At 50.3% G+C, this 19,626-nt stretch overlaps 1 protein-coding gene and 1 long non-coding RNA gene across 3 annotated transcripts; both read left to right on the forward strand.

The window, feature by feature from the left end:
* Window positions 1–294: 294 nt before the first annotated feature.
* On the forward strand, window positions 295–15,600 carry LOC150051355 (uncharacterized). 2 transcript variants are annotated; one of them, XR_016538426.1, is made up of 3 exons: window positions 295–401; window positions 8,300–8,556; window positions 15,389–15,600. It is a non-coding gene; the product is annotated as an uncharacterized LOC150051355 (long non-coding RNA). The 2 variants fall into 2 exon arrangements; XR_016538427.1 differs by lacking the exon at window positions 295–401 and adding an exon at window positions 6,006–6,215.
* Window positions 15,601–15,747: 147 nt separating this feature from the next.
* On the forward strand, window positions 15,748–19,404 carry Rpl38 (ribosomal protein L38). The gene is made up of 5 exons (XM_090351498.1): window positions 15,748–15,881; window positions 16,059–16,086; window positions 16,240–16,300; window positions 19,001–19,123; window positions 19,335–19,404. The coding sequence occupies exons 1-5, from the start codon at window positions 15,748–15,750 to the stop codon at window positions 19,358–19,360; spliced, it is 372 nt and encodes a 123-aa protein (XP_090207624.1). The 3' UTR covers window positions 19,361–19,404.
* The last annotated feature ends 222 nt before the right edge of the window (window positions 19,405–19,626 follow it).

Genomic DNA, 19,626 nt, shown 5'->3' on the forward strand with positions numbered 1-19,626 from the left:
ACCCACAGGAAGAAGGCCCTGCCCTGCTCCTCCCCTACATGCTCCACAGAGTCCATGCTGCTTCTCAGGCCAGGCCCTTCCTGCAGATACTTTGAAGTCGCTTCAAAGCCACCATGTCCTGAGCTGTACCAGGTGACAGAAAGGCCTGGTTCCCCCAGGCCACCTCCAATTACCCATCCAGTACTGAGCTAGCATCACACAGCAGGGGCTGGTCACAGTGGTGGGCTGCACAGTTGGGACAGGAAGGGCCCCAGCCACCCTGTGAGCCAGAACAGGGAAGATGGGGAAGGGGAGAGGGAGGGGGGAAGGAGGGGTCTGCAAGGAACTTCTTCCAAATGACAGGGAACTTCAAAAGGAGAGACCACAAGCTGAGGCCACCAAAGCTGGGATGCATGGAGCTGGTATAATGCATACATGTATGTGCATGAGAGTGTGGCGGGGTGGGGGGTAAACAGGCTTTGGCGGTAAACTGGGGATAAGAATCTCATGGACTTGCCTATCTAGGCTGGCTTTGAACTATGATTCTCAGATCTCAGCCTCCTGAGTAGCTAAGATTACAGATGTGAGACATTATGGAGCTGTTCTTTCTTTCTTTGTTTCTTTCTTTGTTTCTTTCCTTCCTTCCTTCCTTCCTTTCTTTCTCGTCAGTCATGGATTTGAATGCCTGAACACTGTCCCTGAACTCTTTTTGCTCAAGACTAGTGCTCTACCACTTTGAACCACAGCCATTTCCAACTTTCTGATGGTTAATTAGAGATGAGAATCTCACCATTTTCCTGCTTGGGCTGGCTTTGAAATGAGATCCTTAGATCTCAGCCTCCAAGTAGCTAGGATCACTGGCATAAGTCACCAGTGCCCAGCCTCCAGCAGCAGAGCTGGTATTTCTTAAGGACCAGGAGTCCAGGTGCTGGCCCACCCTAGCAAGGCAGGAAGGATGCAGCTCTACAGGAAGTCACAGCTATTTTCCTTCCTGGAAATCATTTCTGCTCTTGGGCCTCAAGGCTGAGTTCACACACACATATAGTGTTCTTTGCTTTTCCAGCCTCTTTACCACCCGCTGCCTCTTCTTCTCTTGCCTGAGTACTTAAGGAAACCCCAACCTTCTCCATTAGCAAGAGTGTTGCCACTGTTACCAGCAGGCAAGCTTCCAGTGCCTCTGCACCCCACACCCTGTAGCAGCCATCTTGTCCCCTCAACTCCAGCCCAAGAAGCCAAGAACAAAGGAGGCTCCTGGGCTAGCAGGGGAGCAGGGGGAGGAGACTCAGGCAACAGCTAGATGCCCCAGAGCAATGGCCCATCTACCTTCCCCCTCCAAACACGAACCCCCTTCCCACCCTGAGGCCTGTGACTTCAGAGCATGGGACTGAGTCTCATCAACAAGAAATTTGAAGCTATTAAAATACAATAAAAGAGAAATTAAATGTAATCACTCTGTAAATTATGACTAATTGAAACATCAATTGTAATTTTTATGATCTGCATTCAAGTGAGTGATGCTATCAGTCAGGAGATAAAGTTTAAAATATGGTAGAGATGGCCTGGAATGCCCTCTGTGCCTCCTCCCTCCCATCCCAGAAGCCAGCTAGTTTCCTTCCTTCAGAACACCCCCACAAGCACCCCTGTGGCTCACCCCAGGCCCTGGGTGCTTTTGTGGGGAGCCTTCAGAGCAGGGACTCAATGTGACCCCCCCCACACACACACACACCTCACTTCCCTGCAACCCAAGGGTGGAAGGCTGCCTGGTTTTCCTGGATGAGGATTTCACACCCCAACCAACATGCAGGCCCAGTAAGAGGACACCAAGTTTGGAAATGGTGGAAGAGCATGGCCCCTGAGGCCTCTGACTCCCAGGAAGCCTCTGGTTTCAGCCATACTGCAGTGGACACTGGGGTGTCCAGTCCATCCCTACTCTCATCCCCATCCCCTACAAGCACTCTGTTCCCACATGGCTGTAAGAGGAACAGTGTGGGTGTGGGTGGCCCCATGCCTGGTACTGAAGGATCGGTGGTGTCTTCACTTCCAATCAGTGGAAATCAGTACATTTAACATGTTTTAATTAGGACATAACTCACATGCCGTAGAGCTCAGCATTTTAAGATGTTCATTTTAGCTGAGCACTGATGGCTTCCACCTGTAACCCAACTAGTCAAGAGACTGAAATCTGAGGATCTCAAGCCAAGCGAGAGTAAGGGGCCCCAAGTTCAAGCCCCAGTACTGGCACAATCCTAATACATCCATTGTGTTTGGCAGCCTTCATCTTAGGTTCTCTGCAGACTAGGCCGGGCCACATGCTGTCTCAAGCATCCCGCTGTAGATGTCCTGCCCTGGCTGTGGGATATTTCTAGTGTCCAGCGGCAGCCACAAGAGACTTCCCACTTTCAGCCTCCCTATCCCACTTCTGCCTCCCTGGCCCTCTATAACCACCTCCCCTGAACAGGCCACTATCCACTATCTGATGAGAGCCAGTCTGTCAGCCCCTGCTGACAATAAACTCCTTTCCCTGTACATGACCGTGTGTCCGCGTGGTTTTCTGGGCTGGCCGCTTTCACTAATAACAAACCTCCAGATTAAAGAGAATCATGGATAAGGATAAAGAAAACTCTATTGTTTCCTGAATGAGGTTATAGTCAAGGGTCAGGCGGGCCAGACCAAACAGAAACCAGACCACACCTCAAAGAAACATTCTATTAAGTTGTACAATACATATATCAAATATCCAGATCATGGGATAAAGCGAAGCAAGTCTTCACAAAGTAAGACACAATGGTGAACTAGCTCCTAGAGCAAGAAAAAGGACAGAGCCCGGTGCTGGTGGCTCATTCCTGTCATCCCAGCTACTCAAGAGGCTCAGAGCTGAGGATCAAGGTTCAAAGCCAGCTTGGGCAGAAAAGGCTATGAGACCTATCTCCAATTAACCACCAAAGAGCTAGAAGTGGAGCTGTGGCTCAAATGCTGGAGTGTTAGCTAGCTTTAACAAAGGAAGGGGGAAAAAAGCTCAGGGTAGCACTGAGGCCCTGAGTTTAAACCCCCCACCCCTTTATAGCCTCTCCATCTCTATATTTCCACAAGGTAACCCCTGCCCTACCTTTGTCATCCTGTAGCAGGTTTTTTTGTTTGTTTTGTTTTTTGCAGAAGCTAAATAATGGGAGAGGAGGGTTGATAATTGCTAAGGAAACTACAGGCAGGTAGGAGGTGGAGGTAGAGAGAGGGCTCAGTGTGTGTACAGGAACATTGGTGTGTGTAGGTGTGTGTGTGTGATCACCCAGATGCCACCTCCCACCACTGGCATTCTTTTCTGTCCAACAATAATAAACACACTCCAGAAGGGCTTAGATTGACTAACTCGGGCTCTGCTCCCTCCACATTATTGATATGTATGGGGCAGGATCAGTCGTGGCTATAGAGCCGTCTTGTGTCTCGTGGGATGTTCAGCAGTATTCCTGGTCTCTAGCCACCCACCCGATGACCAAGGAAAGCCTCCCTGCAACAACTAAAATTCTCTAGGTGTAGTGAGTGACAATTACTTAGAAAGCAGAGACAGAAGGGCAAAAGTTTGGTAACAACAACAAAAAAAATTGTGACAAAAAGTTTGCAAAAGTCTATCTCAAAAGAAAAAGCTAGGCGAAGCAGTTCACAGCGTCATCTCAGCTACAGAGGGAGAAGTAACGGGAGGATCACGGTCCAAATGATCTAGACTGTCCCAGGCAAAAAACAATCCCATTTCAAAAATAAGCAGAGTATAAAGAGCTATAGGTGTGGCTCAAACAGTAAAGCACCTACCTACCAAGAATAAGGCCTGAGTAAAAATCCCAATACTGTCCCTCCCCTTTCACTCCCTCCCCCTCGACAAAAACAAGTCTTCCAGTGTCTGGGGGAGGAGATAGCCCACCTGCCCCCCCCCCCAAAAAAAATTACCGGTTAGCAGATAAGGAGGAATGGCCAGGACCAACAAAAGCAGTGAGCAGAGAATCTGCTGGGCTCTCCTGAGGACCCCTGGCCTTGGTCCTGCTTGGAGGCAGAGGGATAAAGGCTGATCTCAGAAGTCCCACCCCTTCCTTCCACCCAGCTCCCCACTGCTCAGCATTCCAGCTACCAGCAGGGGACCCAGAACCAGAAAGGATGGAGGGAAGATGGCTCAGAGCTGTCCCAGGCAGGAGGCAGGATTCTCCCCTGCTCAGGAGAGATAAGAGGAAGGAGCTGTGATCTAAGATTGGATTTCAATTAAAATGATTAGCACTGTTTATTTAGAGTCTGCAGCTGCACTCAGGCCTTTGTGTGTTGTTGTGAGTTTAAAGAAATAAGGAGGGGTGTGGGGGAAGGGGAAGCAATTTAGCCCAAATTGAAAAAAGCCTCCTGTAATTAGAAGATCAGAGACTATCCAATGAAAAGATCGATAATGGGAAATTTAAGTGCCACTATGGGCAAAGATTACAGTTTTGAATCGCTCCATCTTGGATTTAATTTTCTTTCTCATTGTCTCATTGTTGAGAGACTCTCCACTCTACCTCCACAACTTGAAAGAGGCCAGCCAGCCTCCGGCTGTGCAGAGCCCAGGAATCCATACCCCTCTGACCTCCTGTGTCAATTTGTTTTGGTTTGGTTTGGTTTTGTGCCAGTCCTGGGGCTTGAACTCAGGACCTCCAGCTCTCACTTGACTTTGTTTACTCAAGGTTGATGCTGTACCACTTGAGCCACAGCTCCACTTCTAGCTTTTTTTTTCTGGTTAATTGGACAAAAGAGTGTCTCATGGACTTTTTTGCCTAAGCTGGCTTTGAACATTGATCCTCAGATCCCAGCCTTCTGGGTAGCTAAGATTGCAGGTATGAGCCACTGGCATCTGGTGTCCTGTGTGAATTATTTACTGCATAATAAATTATCGCGCACTCCTCATTTTTATCGTCCCGCAGTCTCCATGGCAAAGGGGGCTGAGGACAGTTCAGCGAGGTCTCTGCCCTGCATTCCTCCAGGCCTCACTCAGTACTTCAGCTCAAGCTGGGTCTCATCTGGCCTCTTTTGAGAACCTGTGGCTATTGGCCCAATTATCTTTAAAGACCTCAGCTGATTAGACCTGGCTCCCCAGGATAACCAGCCCTTTGGTCCACGGAAGGTTAATAACCATTTAGATATCAAAGGTTTGCAACCATCCCTTCTTCAGCGTATTTTGGGAACCAGAAACGAGCCACTTGTGGGTTTTTGTTTTCTATAGCTGTAACCAAATTCCACAAGACTGGGTCAGTTACAAACAATGGAAGCTGACCAGACTCACCAAAGTCCCAGAGCAGGGAGTCAATAGCACCTGAAGCCCGCCTTCAAGTTGCCTCCCAACAGGGCAGAAAGGCAAGGAGGAGCTGGGGCCAGAACCCCTCTTCTCAGAGCCTAGACCCAAGGTTACAACAACAAGCCATTCAGGAAGGAGGAACCCTGAGGATCAATCACCTCTCAAGGTCCCACGTGACAATACCATCCCACAGTGGATTAAATCTCCACAGGAGAGGGGACATGCCCATGATTACAACATCCCACACGTAGAGGTGAGGGCACTCTATAATGGGGAGCTCCCTATCCAAGCTCAGAGATGGTTCATGAGAAGTTGTCCCATCCTCACACACACGAGCCTCTCAATCCAGCCTGCTGATAGACCCCCAACAAGCCACCACTCCCATGCTAGACTGATCAAGAACCTTCCCATATGGGAGAAATGGAGCAAACTACCAAGGCTACCATGTAATCATTTGACCCCTGTCCAGGGCTACTTCTTGTAATCATGTTTATATCAAAACTTGCACACACCCTTCTTTCATGTTGTTCCCTGCCTTCCAAGTCCAAGATGGCTGCCCAAGCTCCAACCATCACTACATAAGCCAGCCAAGAGGAAAGAGGAAGGAAAGAAGGCCACACCTCTTCCCTTTGACACCACTTCTCATTGGGTATAAGTAAGTCACATGGCTATAAGTAACTACAAAGGATGCTGGAATGTGTAGTTTTCTTTCTTCCAGGTAAATATTCACCTGAGGCTGTGTGTGGGTTTCAGAGCGAAGGTGATGTCTCATCTGAGCTGGGAGCCAGCAACCTGAATCAACATTCCAAACTACAGGAATTCAGAGAAGTCTGTGCTCTGTCCATGGTGCTGAACCACTGGCCTTGACAGGAGCCCCCAAAGCAAGGTCAAGCCAGTCCTTGGCCCTCACTGTCACCCACTCTGGCCTGGCACAGGGGTAAGCAGGCAGGATAGTGATGGCGTGGCATGGAGCCTTGCACTGCATTTTCATAATGACCTTGCTGGTTCATCTCTCAGTCTAACTTGCCAGTCAGTGACCATTAAATTCCTCATTAGCAAACAAGATTTGGATGGGCTTATTAAGATAACAAATGGCCCCAGGGTACAGCTGGCTGGGAGCGAACTAGAACTCTTGTCTTTGTTATTTTTTGTCTTTATTAAAAAAAAAATAATACACCTAGCCAGGCGCGGTGGCTCACGCCTGTAATCCTAGCTACTCAGGAGGCTGAGATCTGAGGATTAAGGTTCAAAGCCAGCCAGGGCACAAAAGGACCAGAGACTCTTATCTCCAACTAACCTCTTAAAAAAATGAGAAGTGGGGCTTGGCTCAAGGGTAGGGGAGTAGCCTTGAGCTGAAGAGCTTGGGGACAGTGCCCAGGCCAAGTTCAAGCCCCATGACCCACAAGTAAAAAACAATGCACCTGCCAGGCAACAGTGGCTCATATCTATAATCCTAGCTATTTGGGAGACTAGAAGCTGAAGAATGTGGTTCAAAGTCAGCCAGGGCAGGAAAGTCCATGAGACTCTTATCTCCAATTAACCAACAACAATAAAAACAAACAAAAAAAAAACTGGAAATGGAACTGTGGCTCATGTGGTAAAATGCTAGCCTTGAGTTAAAAAGCTCAGGGAGAGCACTCAGGCCTTGAGCTCAAGTGTGTGTGTGTGTGTGTGTGTGTGTGTGTGTGTGTGTGTGTGTACCTCATATTCTATGTGACCCTCCAGACTCCTGTGATTCTTCAGGGGAGCAGCTTAAGGGAAAGCTGAGGTACAGCAGACAAGCCACAATAGATTTACACTATTCACAATATTCCCAAATCAAGGCCTGGTCACCTTGGATTAAAGCTCACTCATCCTGAATGCAATGTTTCAGCCTTTCCAAGTAGCCCCCTAATCCTCTTCCCTAGTACCTCCTTGGGTCCTCGCGTCAGGTCCCCGCATCCGGTCAGCAGCAGATGGCACCAACTGCTGCTGATCAATAGTTCAATCATTTTACAAAACCACCACCATACATGAGCTGTGTGAAATTAGCCCCAGTAGGAATATTTACACCCCAGGAATGGGCAGGCGCTACCAATCAAGGCTTTTTTCCTCACAGAGCTGGATTTCAAATGATTGCCAATGCTCTCTACTTCTGGCACAGTCTCCTTTGCCAGCATCTCCTCCCTTGGCCTGGAAGGCCTCCCTGTCCATCCCGCTTCTCCAGGTGGCAGAAACCCCACTTGGGCCCCCAAGTGAGAGTTCAGTCCCTCTTCTGCACTCTGACAGGGCCGAGATCTTAGGTCCCCATCAGGATTTTCATCTTCCCCTTCCATCTTCGGGATCATTTGGTTTCCATGTGGGGGAAGGCAATACAAAGTAGCTGGATGAGACAAGGTAGAAAATATGGGAGGAGGTGATCTTGTCATCCAGGGAAGAAAGTACGGCTGCCATCAGAGGGACCAGGAAACTGCCAGCAGCTGCTGGGGCCACCAAGCCCCTGCCTTCTGCCTACATCTATCCTGTGTGGCATCTTTGGCAGTCCAAGCTGGCTTCCTCCCCAGGTCTGACGTGACTCCAATCCACCAGAGCCCCACTCCTCCGTGCACACCCGCCTTCTTCCAGCCCCATCAGGCTCCCTTTCTTCAGGGTGGTATCCAAGGGCAAGACCATGTTGACAAGCCACAGCCCCCTCCCCTGCCCTCCTTGTGGGAGAGGGGGGACTGAAGACTTCATCTGTGGTAATTAGCGAGCCAACTACAGCTGTCTTGCTCCTTTAACACCAGATCACCCTTCAGGCAAAGGCTGCAAGACAGATTCACAGCGGGGAAGGTGGGAAGGAACTGGACAGGGACAGAGGCAGGATGACCAGGGCCCTTGGTCCTTGGCTGACACCCCCCAAGGCCACAGGGAAGGAGGGAATGGCTCAGCAAAGAGAATGTCCATGGCTGATTCCTAAGGGGAAGGTGAGAGGCACAGTCCTCATCTGGAGGCCCTGACTCTGGGAAGCAGCCCTGACTGCTCTCTAACCTCCCTCCTAAGGACACTGCTGCCTCAGCAAATGGAACAGGAAGAGAAGTGAACTCCAGAGCTGCCTTCGCTAGGCCTCCTCCCAACTCCAGCTTCCTCCACAGACTCAGTGCGCATGTGCTGTATGGCCAGTACCTGCAGGCCTGCACGTGGTCCTGACTACAAGGCGGTGATTTATGCGGCCCACAGATCCTCCAGACCCAGTTTCTCACCGTGCATCCTGAGCAGCCTCTTTAATCTCCACACCTTGGAGGCATTGCAGCATTCTGGTAATTGCTTTTGGAAATGCGGTCACCAGTTTAATTGGTAGAACTTGTCCTGGGCACCTAGCACACTTCAGGCCCATCTTTCTCCCAAGGCAGGGAAATGTATGGCTAGACAGATTTACCTGTGTTCAAGGGATGCCAAGCAGATGCCTCCACCTGTGGATGGGTACAGATGCTGAGGGGCTAGCCTGGATTGGGGAGGTGTGTCTGGGAGGGGTAGAAGGGGAGGGCGCCTGGAAAGAAGGCCAGCCAAGTGCCGGGGACCCCTCTGCCTTGGAATCATGAGGGAGACAGAGACCCATGGCTGCACCCCAAGGTCAACCTCCATGAATCTGTTGAGTTCCATCAATGACACACCATGGTGTGGGTGGGGGGGGGACAGTGTGCTGAGTTCAAAGCCTCCCCCTTTGAGGTCACATGTCACACGGTCCCTCTATATAGCCAAGGCTCCTGAGGTCTGGTGACAATGTCACCCCTGTCCCTCAGGCCAGTGTTCTGAGTCTCTGCACCCTCCCCCTGATGGCCCACAAAAGCTTGCATTGCTGAATTTGCCCTAAACCAGCTCTCCCTGAACCTGTTTCCTGTCAGGAACCAGAAGGCTGCAGGGGGGGGGAATGGGGAGTAGAGGTGGGTTGAGGAGAAGCAGGCACCCCCACCCCAGGAAGTGGTCTCCCCACTTCCCCCTACCAGTGGCCCCTGGGGTGGGGGATATAGAGAGGGTGACTTCACCCTCCCTCACATATGCCACCCAGGGCCTCTGGACCCGCTTTCCCATCCCATCAGCTTGGACTTCCACCCCCCAGGTTTCCCTGCTAAAGGAATGGGCAAAGCACCCCACCCCTGGAGCTGGGGAGCCCAGGGCAAGGAGGGGAGTAAAACAGACAGGAGCAGACTGGAGACAGACTGACAGAGAGAGGAGGTGGGGGTGGCAGAAAACAGATGGGTAGGTAGTCTAGGAATTGGCTTTTGGGGAAGAAGGAGTCAGCCAAGTGCCAGTGGCTCACACCTGTAATCCTAGCTACTCAGGAGGCTGAGATCTGAGGATCATGGTTCAAAGCCAGCCCGGGCAGAAAAGTCCCATAAGACTCTTATTTTATTTTATTTTGTGAACCTGGGGCTTGAACTCAGGGCCTGGGCTCTGTCCCTGAGCTTCTCTGTGCTCAAGGGTAGTGTTCTGCCACTTAAACCACAACACCACTTCCGGCCTTTTTTGTTGATGTGGCACTGTGGAATGGAACCCAGGTCTTCAGGCATGCTAGGCAAGCACTCTACCACTAAGCCATATTCCAAGCCCCCATGAGACTCTAATCTCCAATTAACCACTCAGAAACCACAAGTGATACTGTGGCTTAAGTGGTAGAGCACTAGCCTTGAGCACAAAGAGGCTCAGGGGCAGAGCCCAGAGGCAGCACCCAGGCCATGAGTTCAAGCTCCACAGCTGACAAAAGAAAAGGGAGTCAAACCTTCAAGGAGGGGTGTAGGACTCCACCGCCATGTGATTTATGAACTTTAATTTGCCCAGCACCTCAGTTATGCCTGTCAGGGATTTTGTCTCTCTAAACCACCCTCCTCCCAAGCCCTCTCCCCTTCCCTGGTACTTGATTTGAAGCATCCATCTGCAGCATCCGAGGTGGGGATGACAGCAGGGCTGGATGTATTCACCGCTGACAGCACCATTGATTTTCTCTCTTGGACTGCATAATGTAAGATCTATACACACCGATAGGCTGGCCCCTGCCCTTCCTTTGAAGGGACGGTGCCCTTTCTCTTTCTCACTCTAATGTCCCCTCACCCTGGCATATGCTGATATAGGGGAGGGGTGCCTGTCCCCTGCACTGAAGATGGATTTCCTGGGCCCCCAGATGACTGTCCTCGCTGCTGGTGGATGCCGTTCAATCTGTCCTCTTTACCGAAGCAGATTGGACACTGGGGGAGCAGCTTGCAGTGAAAGGAGGGGGGCTGGGGAGCTGAGGAGTTGTCATCTATCAGGAGAGACGCTGAGCCCCTTCCCAAGGCTCCTCCTGATTTGCCAAGTCTGAACCGAGAAACCTGTTCACCCTGCAGTCCTCCTCCTCCTCTTCCTCCTCCTCCTCCTCCTCTTTCTTCTCCTTACTGGGTAGCTGCAGTCAGGTGTCTAGATGACCCATAGTGGTCTGTACTGGTCTGGTCCATAGCAGGAATTCATAACACAACCTGTACCACTGAAGCCAATGCTATGTGGAGATTGTCAGAAATTTCCCAGCTAAGGCTGGAAGCATGGCTCCAGTGGTAGAGTGCTTGCCTAGAAAGTTCAAGGTCCTGAGTTCAAAACCCCAGTAACTACAGAGAGGGAGGGAGGAAAGAGAGGGAGAAAGAGAAAGAATGAATCTCCCAGCCAGAGACTAATTTGGCTGCTCAAGAATGGGTTCCTCAGGCCAGGAGTTTGGCCTAGTGGTAGAGTGCTTGCCTAGCATGCACAAAGACCGGGTTCAATTCCTTGGTATCACATACATAGTAAAAAGCCAGAAGTGGTGCTGTGGCTCAAGTGATAGAGTGCTAGCCTTGAGAAAAACCCAAGGTCAAGCCCAGGCCTGGCAAAAAAAAAATGGTTTCCTCCTCCAAAAAACACTACTGGGATTGAAACCACTCAATCCAGTTGTTCCTTTCTCCTATTCTAAAGTTCTAAAACTTTATCCAAAGGTGCTAGGGGGATTCAAGACAAATGCTCTACTCATCCTCACCAATCCCCCACCTCAACCTGGAGAGCCTTTTCTGTTCCCCTACAGGCCTTGTCATTGTGAGTTCCCAAAGATGAAGATAGAATTGTGTTTCAGTATCTTTGCCCAAAGTTTCACTGAATGGATGGATGATGAATGATGGATGGATGGATGGATGGATAGATGGATGGATGATGAATGAATGGATGGGTGGGTGGGTGGGTGATCTGATGGATGAATGGATGGATGATGAATGAATGGAAGGTTGGGTGGGTGATTGGATGGATGGATGGATCAATCGATGGATCCATGGATAGATGGTTGGATAGATGAGTGGATGGATGGATGGAGGACAGATAAATGGATGGATGAATGATGAACAGATGGATGGATGGGTGGGTGGGTGATTAGATGGATAAATGGATGAATGATGGTTGGATGGATGGATGGATGGATGGATGAATGGATGATAATGGATGGATGGGTGGATGGGTGATTGGATGGACGAATGGATGAATAATGGAGATGGGTGCGTGGGTGGATAGATGCGTGGATGATGGACTGATGGATGGATAATGGATGGATGGATGCTATGTGGGAAAGGCACTCAGCATGAGCTCTGAACCCACTGAGGACCTGAGGATGCTCTCACATACCCTAAAGAAAGTCTCTGTGTTTCTCCTCCATGGTCTTGTCCTATCACGCTCCCCAACACAAGATTGTAGCCACATTGTGGGTTGAGGACAGCTGTCTGGCTGTCCCTAAGTACAGAATGCTACTCTGGTGACTATAAATCATCACACAAACCCCTAGGTACAAAGTGGAAGCACCCAGTATAGTAATCTTCTAAGCACCCCAGAAAAAGCTTTTGAACTCATGAACTAAACATAAATATGACAAGCAGATTTGTCCCAGAAGTAACCTGGCCATCGGCACAGAACTGAGACACCAACTAAAAATGTATCTCAGTGTTAGTGTGCTTACTTAGCACATGTGATGCCCAACCCCAAAGTAAACATAACAAAATTCAAGCCTAGTGTGACTGGTGCATGCCTGTAATCCTAGTTACTCAGGAGGCTGAGACCTGGAGGACTGCAGTTCAAGGCTAGCCAGACTCTATCTCCAATTAACCAGCATGGCTTGGATAGTAGAGTGCCTGCCAAGCAAGCACAAGGCTCTGAGTTTGAACCCCATATGAGCACATCTATTTTTTTTAATCCTACAGTGTTCAAAACAGCCCTACCCTAAGCCCCCCAAACAGAATGATCCTGTCTAAGATGGGCCAGCCAACAGTTCTGCTCTAACCAACCCTGCTACAGCCCTACAGCCAGGCTCTGGCTTTTAGCTCCATGTCTGAGACAAGCTTAAGCCTCAAGGCCAGCTAAGGGTCTCAGTGTCTTCTGAGGCGGGGGAGAGGGGAGCTAAAGGAGGGGATTTCCCAGATTCTACTAGTCTCAGCAACTCAACATAAAAGCACAAACTCCTTTCCTATACCTTGTATTCTGCCTCCAGCTGCCCCATCCCACCCATGAGGTTTGACTCCTGGGCAGCTAGCATAAAGGCTAGCCCGCTGACAGCCTGAGGCATGGGCCTCCTGGAGATTAAGTAAGATGATAGCTGTGAATGCCAGGCATGAAATGCTATCAAATGGCACTTATAATTTATACGTATGTATTGCTCAGCCTGAGATTTCCAGGTTCCCAGCAGAAGGCTGGTTCCTTTCCTTCCCAGCTCCCATCCAGGCCTGTGCGCCCTCTGGTGGCCAGTTGTTGCCATGGCATCCAGGGTAGCCCAGAGAGAAAGTTCTTGTTCTCTCTCTCTCATAAGGCTGAAAGTGGTGCGATGTGATGGAGCTCATGAACTTGGGGAGATCCCACTCCTGCAGCCTCAGGCACCTGCCCAAAGTCTCTCCTCCTCTCCTCCCAATGCCCACCCCAGACTCTAGTCACCTAGAGTTCTGTGTGCTCTAACCACACAGAACTCCAAGCCATCCAGAATGCACTGCACTGCATTCTCCTCATCATGGGCAAGCGTCCCTTCCTTCATCCTTCGGCTCACTTCTGCCATTCACTTCTCCTGGCACCACACCAGGAAGCCTTCAGTGACTGCCTCTGGAGGAGTGACGTCCACTGATCTCAGAGCCACACCTTCCTCTCAGATCACAGCAGCCTCCAGAGCCCTTAAGACCATGTGGGTACCATGCCAGGTTTCTACCCAATCCATGTGCCACTAGGGAGAGAGAAATTCAAGCTGATGGGCTCCCAGGTGGCCAAGATGATGCCTGCTGGAGCACAGAGAGGAGGTATGGGCCCCCTGGTACCTACCCTGCCCTGCCCTGCCTCAGTTCCCACCAGGGCTAGCCCTGAACCAGGCAAACTAATGGAAGGCCTGAAGAGGAGCAGGACTGAAATGCATCCCGTGGATCCAGGCTTCCTCCTCCTCCACATCCAGCTCCCACCTCTGACCACCCTGCAAAGACTCTCCTCTTTGCATCCAGGCAAATGGCACTGCCCACTAATCATCAGGGCCTCCAGCTTTCCACAGTCCAAACCTTCAAAGCTCCTGTTTTCTGGGGCTTCAGAAGCCTTCCCTCTGGGTGCCGTGCTCTGCCTTTCAGTAGCTGCAGTTTATTTTGCTATTTGTCTCCTGTGGGTCTTGTTCAAGACCTTGGATACTTGAACAAATGTGCCTTTGTGTTTGGTATTGTATATGTGTGCTCTCTTAAATTACACAATTCAAGTGGTGAGCATCTGTCTTCCTGGATCATGGCCAAAAGGGAAGCACAGCTTCTCCTTCCTGCCCCATCCCAAGCCTGTAGCCAGCAGTGTGAAGATTTGCAGGTCATTCGCTACACAAACATCTTCTGCTTTGAGTATATTAATCGCATCCTCCATCCTTCTTCTGGGCCCTCTCTCTACCCCTCCTTTCCTTCCTCTAGCCCACTGTCCCACACTCCCTTCCTCCATCTGGCCCTGCATATGGAGTGGGCTCAGATAACTCACCCAGTTCAGGATCTTCCAAGGACACCATTGAACAGTTACTGTGTACTCAATACTGAGCATTACCTCAGAAAATTACAGACCACCAATGCTCAACCTTGACCTTTGCCCGCCAGGAAGGGTCGGTGCAAAAGGCTAAGGAGCAAAATGCAGCACTCTTGGAGACTCACTCATCACGATCAACAAGTGACAATAGGCCAAAGGTGCCTGATGGCAGAGCAGAGCTAAGCTGTGAAGGGTCATAGCATTAGAGGGGACAGACAGCACCCAGGACATTAAAAGGCCCTTGGTTCTGCTGAAAGGCCATGTGCAGTACAGAAAAGATTAGAAAGGACTGGAGTTGAGGGGAGTCAAGCTGAGAAACTCAGGGATGTCCTCCAATCAGGACGGAAGTACCCATGGTTCTCAAATTATGGGCAGACCTCCAAAGACTTAAAATGAAGCTTCTCCCTATTAGCTTTTCCTGCAGCCACAAGCAGACACTTTTATCGTTGCAGAAATGTGGTTGTGCTTCTTTCAAAGACTGTCTAGCGCAATTAAAGCATAAAAAAAATCTCTGTAGCAAAGAAAAGAATTCTTCATATATCCTTCCTTATGTTTCCAGCCCTCCTAAAAGGACCTCAGCCTGGGCTCTCTCATAGGAGAGGAGCATGAGGAGGTCAAGTTCATGGCAAAGTGCTCTTTCTCCTTAGGAAAACTACTATGTAATAAGTCCAAGATAATTGCATTCTGCTGTGTGGTTATTAAATTTGGGGAAAACAAATATAATAAAATGTAGATGGTGGAAGAGATTGAAAATAAAAGTGGAAGATAAAAATAAAACCGATAGCCACAGCTTTCTGGAGCCTACCTTAAAAGATATTACTCAAGAGCCGAGGACAACCAGTGTACCGGGAAAGTTGGGACAGGCCCAGGGTGGGGGCTGGATGAGCATTCCTAAGCCTGCTCCTGCTTCCTTGGGTCATAAAGGAGAGGTGGGTGTTGGGTGCTGAGCCACAAAGCTGACCATGTCCTGGCTTGGCCTCCTGTTACATGGGTGGGCACGTGGGTAAAGGCTCCCATTCCATTTCTTGAAGGCTCCCTTGGCTGAACAGAGAACTGGGGAGGTCCTGCTCCTGATATTAGATGTTTTTCATATAGAAGGGCAGCAGGAGACATGAGGAACACCCCCACACACCCCCCCAGTAAGAGGTGCTTCGGGTTCCTTCCATTAAATGAAGAGAATCTCTGCATAGACACACCATTGCACCGGTCTGATGAATCTCAAATAATAGCTAGAAAAGCCAAGCAAGAGTTTGGAGGATTTCCAGGGCAAGAAGAGAAATGGTGAAGTCTGAAGAGAAGATGGATGTGGGGGTGGGAAAAGGAGGAAATGGGAGGAAGGGAAAGGGGCCCAGGTTACAGTGCTTGGCGGAGCTGCAATTACTAATACTGACCAGAAAGGGGCAGGGCTGCTGAAAAAGGGGGGGGGGGGGAAGAGGGAAAAACCAAACGCGCGCATGATTTTTGGCCCTTCGCGGACACTGTACAGTGTCCAGTTCCTCCGCCGGGAGGGTTTAACTACCCGGAAGCGGAAGTCTCGTTCTCTTCCGGTGTCTTTGGCCCCGGCTGCTCGCTGCGAGTGTCTGTGCTGGTACGGGGTATGAGGGGCCAATCCAGGGCAATCCTCGGCCGGGTGGGGTCTGGGGGTCCCGGGCTCGCCTCGAGGTGCGGGGAGAAGGGCGGGGGTGCGGCGCCCCGCGGGTTTGGGAGGAAGGAGGAGAGCAAGGGTGCGTTCCGCGCTCTTCACGCCGAGCACTGTTCTCCGCAGGTTCAGGCCCGCGCCGCCCGTCGCCATGGTGAGTCGGGCCCTGGCCCGGAGCCCTGCCGGGGGTGGGAGTGGGCGCTCCCGGGGGCGCGGACCCCGCGGGGCGAGGGTGGGAAGGGTCCTGCCGCGGCCGCAGCGGGAGAGCCGGCCGCCGTCATTGACCCCACTTCCTTTAACGTTGCAGCCTCGCAAAATCGAGGAGATCAAAGACTTTCTGCTCACGGCCAGGCGGAAGGATGCCAAGTGTAAGTGATGGCGGGCGCGGGCCCAGCGGGGCGAGGGTCTGGGCCCCGCGCGTCAGGCCGGGAGCGCGGGCCCGCCTGTCAATTCTGCTCCCAGCGGACCAAGCCGAGGCGTGGAGAGCCTGTGGGGCCCCCGTCCTTATCGACCGTGAGCGTCGTGGGGCTTTGTTCTATATATTCTGGACACGGCACCTTTTAGGACTTTTGTGGAGCTCTGTCGAGACGGGCCCAGGCGGGCCTGCAATTTCCAATCTTTACACTTCTTTCCGAGTGCTGGGGTTACGGGCATGAAACCATGCGTTCTGTGGCTAGGAAGTTTTGTTTAGGGCAGCACCGAGGTTTGAACTCGGGGCTTTGCTGAGTGGTCCACCATTTGAGCCATTACCATTCAGGGACAGGGTTAACAGCATACAAGTTAGTTGGGTGCTGTGATCTTAAGTGGCCTACCATCCAGCTGTATTCTCTACCTTGTAAATAAAGGGAGCTGTGGATAATAGATCTTGGACTTGTAAATGTTGTGTTATTTGAGCCCCGTGAAGACCTACCTAGTTCATGGAGGTAAAACAACGTTGGGCTGTGGTATTCAGGTTGACCCTCTATTCCATGGGGCAGTAACAACCAGAGAGAGGTGGGTAGGGGACACTTTATACTTAGGCATACCCCCCACCAAAGAGTGCCTTTGAGTCCACTGTGCTATGTGAACTGGTAGCACAGTGTGGGGTCGGGGACGTGGGGAACAGCAGGGGAAGGGTGTTAGTAAAGAGGCTGGCTGTAAAGAGACTGTCATTAGAGTGGCTTTCTTTCTGACTCTAGTCACCTGAACCAGTCCAGCTTTCACAATTACTCTTTAAGGTCCTTCACTGGTTAAGAAATATTTAGGGGATAGGGCTGACTGATAAGGGGTAGAGTCACAGATCCTTGAATGTAAGGTATTCATTGGTTGTTAGGAATAAGCTTGAGGTTTTCTTCCAGTCTCAATTGTGATTAAAGTTTACCATCCTTGCCTTTTTTTTTTTTTTTTTGCCAGTGGTGGTGCTTGAGCTCAGGGCATGGGCACTGTCCTTGGACTTTCTCAAAGCCAGAGCTCTACCACTTGAGCCTCAGCACCACTTCCAGCTTTTTTCTATGTATGTGGTACCAAGGAATTGAACCTGGGTCTTCATGCATGCTGGGCAAGCACTCTACCACTAGGCCAAACTCCCAGTCCCATCCTTGCCTTTTTGAAGCATAATGCTTTAGAAATGGTTTGAGGCTGGTCACCCCAGCTACAGCCGACAGGATAAATTGGAGGGTGGAGTTCAGGGTGACCAAGTTGAAAATGAGCAGAGCAGAAAGGACTAGAGGCCCAAATGGAAGAGTGCTTCCTAAGGATAAAGACCCAAGTTTCCCAGTCCCCGCCCTCCCGCACCCCCCCACCCCCCCAAAATTATAGCTTCCTATAGCAATACAGTGTACCTAAGGTACCGAATAGGTATGAATAGCCAGGTTTTTTGATTATTAAAAATAATGGGTCTGCACCAAGTTGGGCTGGGAGTTTTCCTAGTGGTTAAAGTGCTTGCCTAGCATGCACAAAAGACCCGGGTTCGATTCCTTGGTACCACATACATACAAAAAAAAAAGCTGGAAGTGGTGCTGAGGCTCAAGTGGTAGAGCTCTAGCCTTGAGAAAGTCCAAGGACAGTGCTCAGGCCCTGAGCTCAAGCCCAGGACTGGCAAAACAAAAAAAAGTGGCTCTGCACCGAGTCACTGTTGGAGTATACTTATAATCCTAAACTACTCAGCCAACTGCATTCTGAAGGATCAATAACCAACAAAAACACTTTCTTGCTTGTGAGAGGGAGAGGCCCTGCATTCAAGCCTAGTGCAGAGTGTATACACAGAAATGCAGCAGGGCACCTGCAACAGCCCATGAGCCTCCGCTTCATGTGCAAGCTTAAGTGGGTTGAGACTACTCATTATCTTAAGTTGCCTCTGGGAGACAGAGGCCATGTATGTGTCTTTTTAGTGCTTGGGTTTGGCGCTCAGCACCTCACTCTGTAGCAGTAACTTGTTGTGAGTGCTAGTGGCTTTGAAGGTAATTGGAACATGGTACTTGACACACACACATGAAATGGCCAGCTCACTCCAGAAAAGTTGTCTGCCAGCAGCCTGCTTTGCTGCCGGTGATGGATGACAGCGGCTTAGTGCCTGCCGAACAGATCATGCTCTGCTTACAGTTGAGACTGCACTGCTGGGTTTGAGGTGTGCTTGGCTCATCCTTATCTGAGCTTTGACACCTAGAGAATCAGAAGCAGTGAGGAAGGCAGGAAGCAAGTTGTGTCTGAGGTTAGGGGAGGGCTCCTTGCATACTAAGCCTTAATAGGTTGGGGCCTCCAGAAGGAGGGAATTCCTAAGGCCACCGTGCAATGTTCAGGAATGGAGTGTTGGGAAGCTCTTGAAGGAATTAACAGAATGTTCTATAGTGATGATAATCAACATGACAAATGTCTATTCTAAGTGCATGTGAGTTAAGATTTAAGTAACTTCCTGTATTGACAGGAAATGTGGATTTCTGACTTGGGAGACAAAGAAGCAGTGTGGGGAGGTGGGGGCCCATGGACAGCTCTGTCCATGATCACAGGACCACAGTGTGGTCATGTGGACACTCATGTGTAAGGTATGGGAAACTGCTTCTGTAGCATTCCTAACTGCTCTGTTCTCACAGCTGTCAAGATCAAGAAAAACAAAGACAATGTGAAATTCAAGGTCCGCTGCAGCAGATACCTGTACACCCTGGTTATCACAGACAAGGAGAAGGCCGAGAAACTGAAGCAGTCCCTGCCTCCAGGTAAGGGCACCGGAGATAGGCTCAGGCACATTGGTGGGGTGAAGCCCAGTGCTGCCCTCTAGTCCTGTCTTGCATGATCCTCAGAAATGGGGGAGCAGCCCACAGGTTTAAGTGCCTACTCTTAAGCTCAAGGCCAAGTTCAAAACCCCAGTACTCTGAAAGATGTTTAAACTTAAGTAAAGCATTTGTTTTTGTTTCTCTGCCCCTCTAGGTTTGGCCGTCAAGGAGTTAAAATGAACCAGACACAGATTGGAACTGTACATTAAAATCTTGAAAAGTCAGTCCTAAGTGTCCTTTGTCTTTGGAGATGGAGGAAGTTTTGCTCCTGGAATTTGGACTGGGGTCTTAGTGCAGAAGTAAAGCGGGTCTTCTCAGTCCAGGTTGGAAGATAAGTATTTGAAGGGAGGCTGTAGTGGGAACAGATGCTTCCATACACCTGAGACTAGACTATTCCAATGAGAATTCGGGGGGGCAGTAAGTAACTGCAAACGAAGTCATCCTGG

This window comes from Megascapheus bottae, chromosome 17, assembly GCF_031878675.1.
Source record: "Megascapheus bottae isolate mThoBot1 chromosome 17, mThoBot2.hap1, whole genome shotgun sequence".
Taxonomy (NCBI): domain Eukaryota; kingdom Metazoa; phylum Chordata; class Mammalia; order Rodentia; family Geomyidae; genus Megascapheus; species Megascapheus bottae.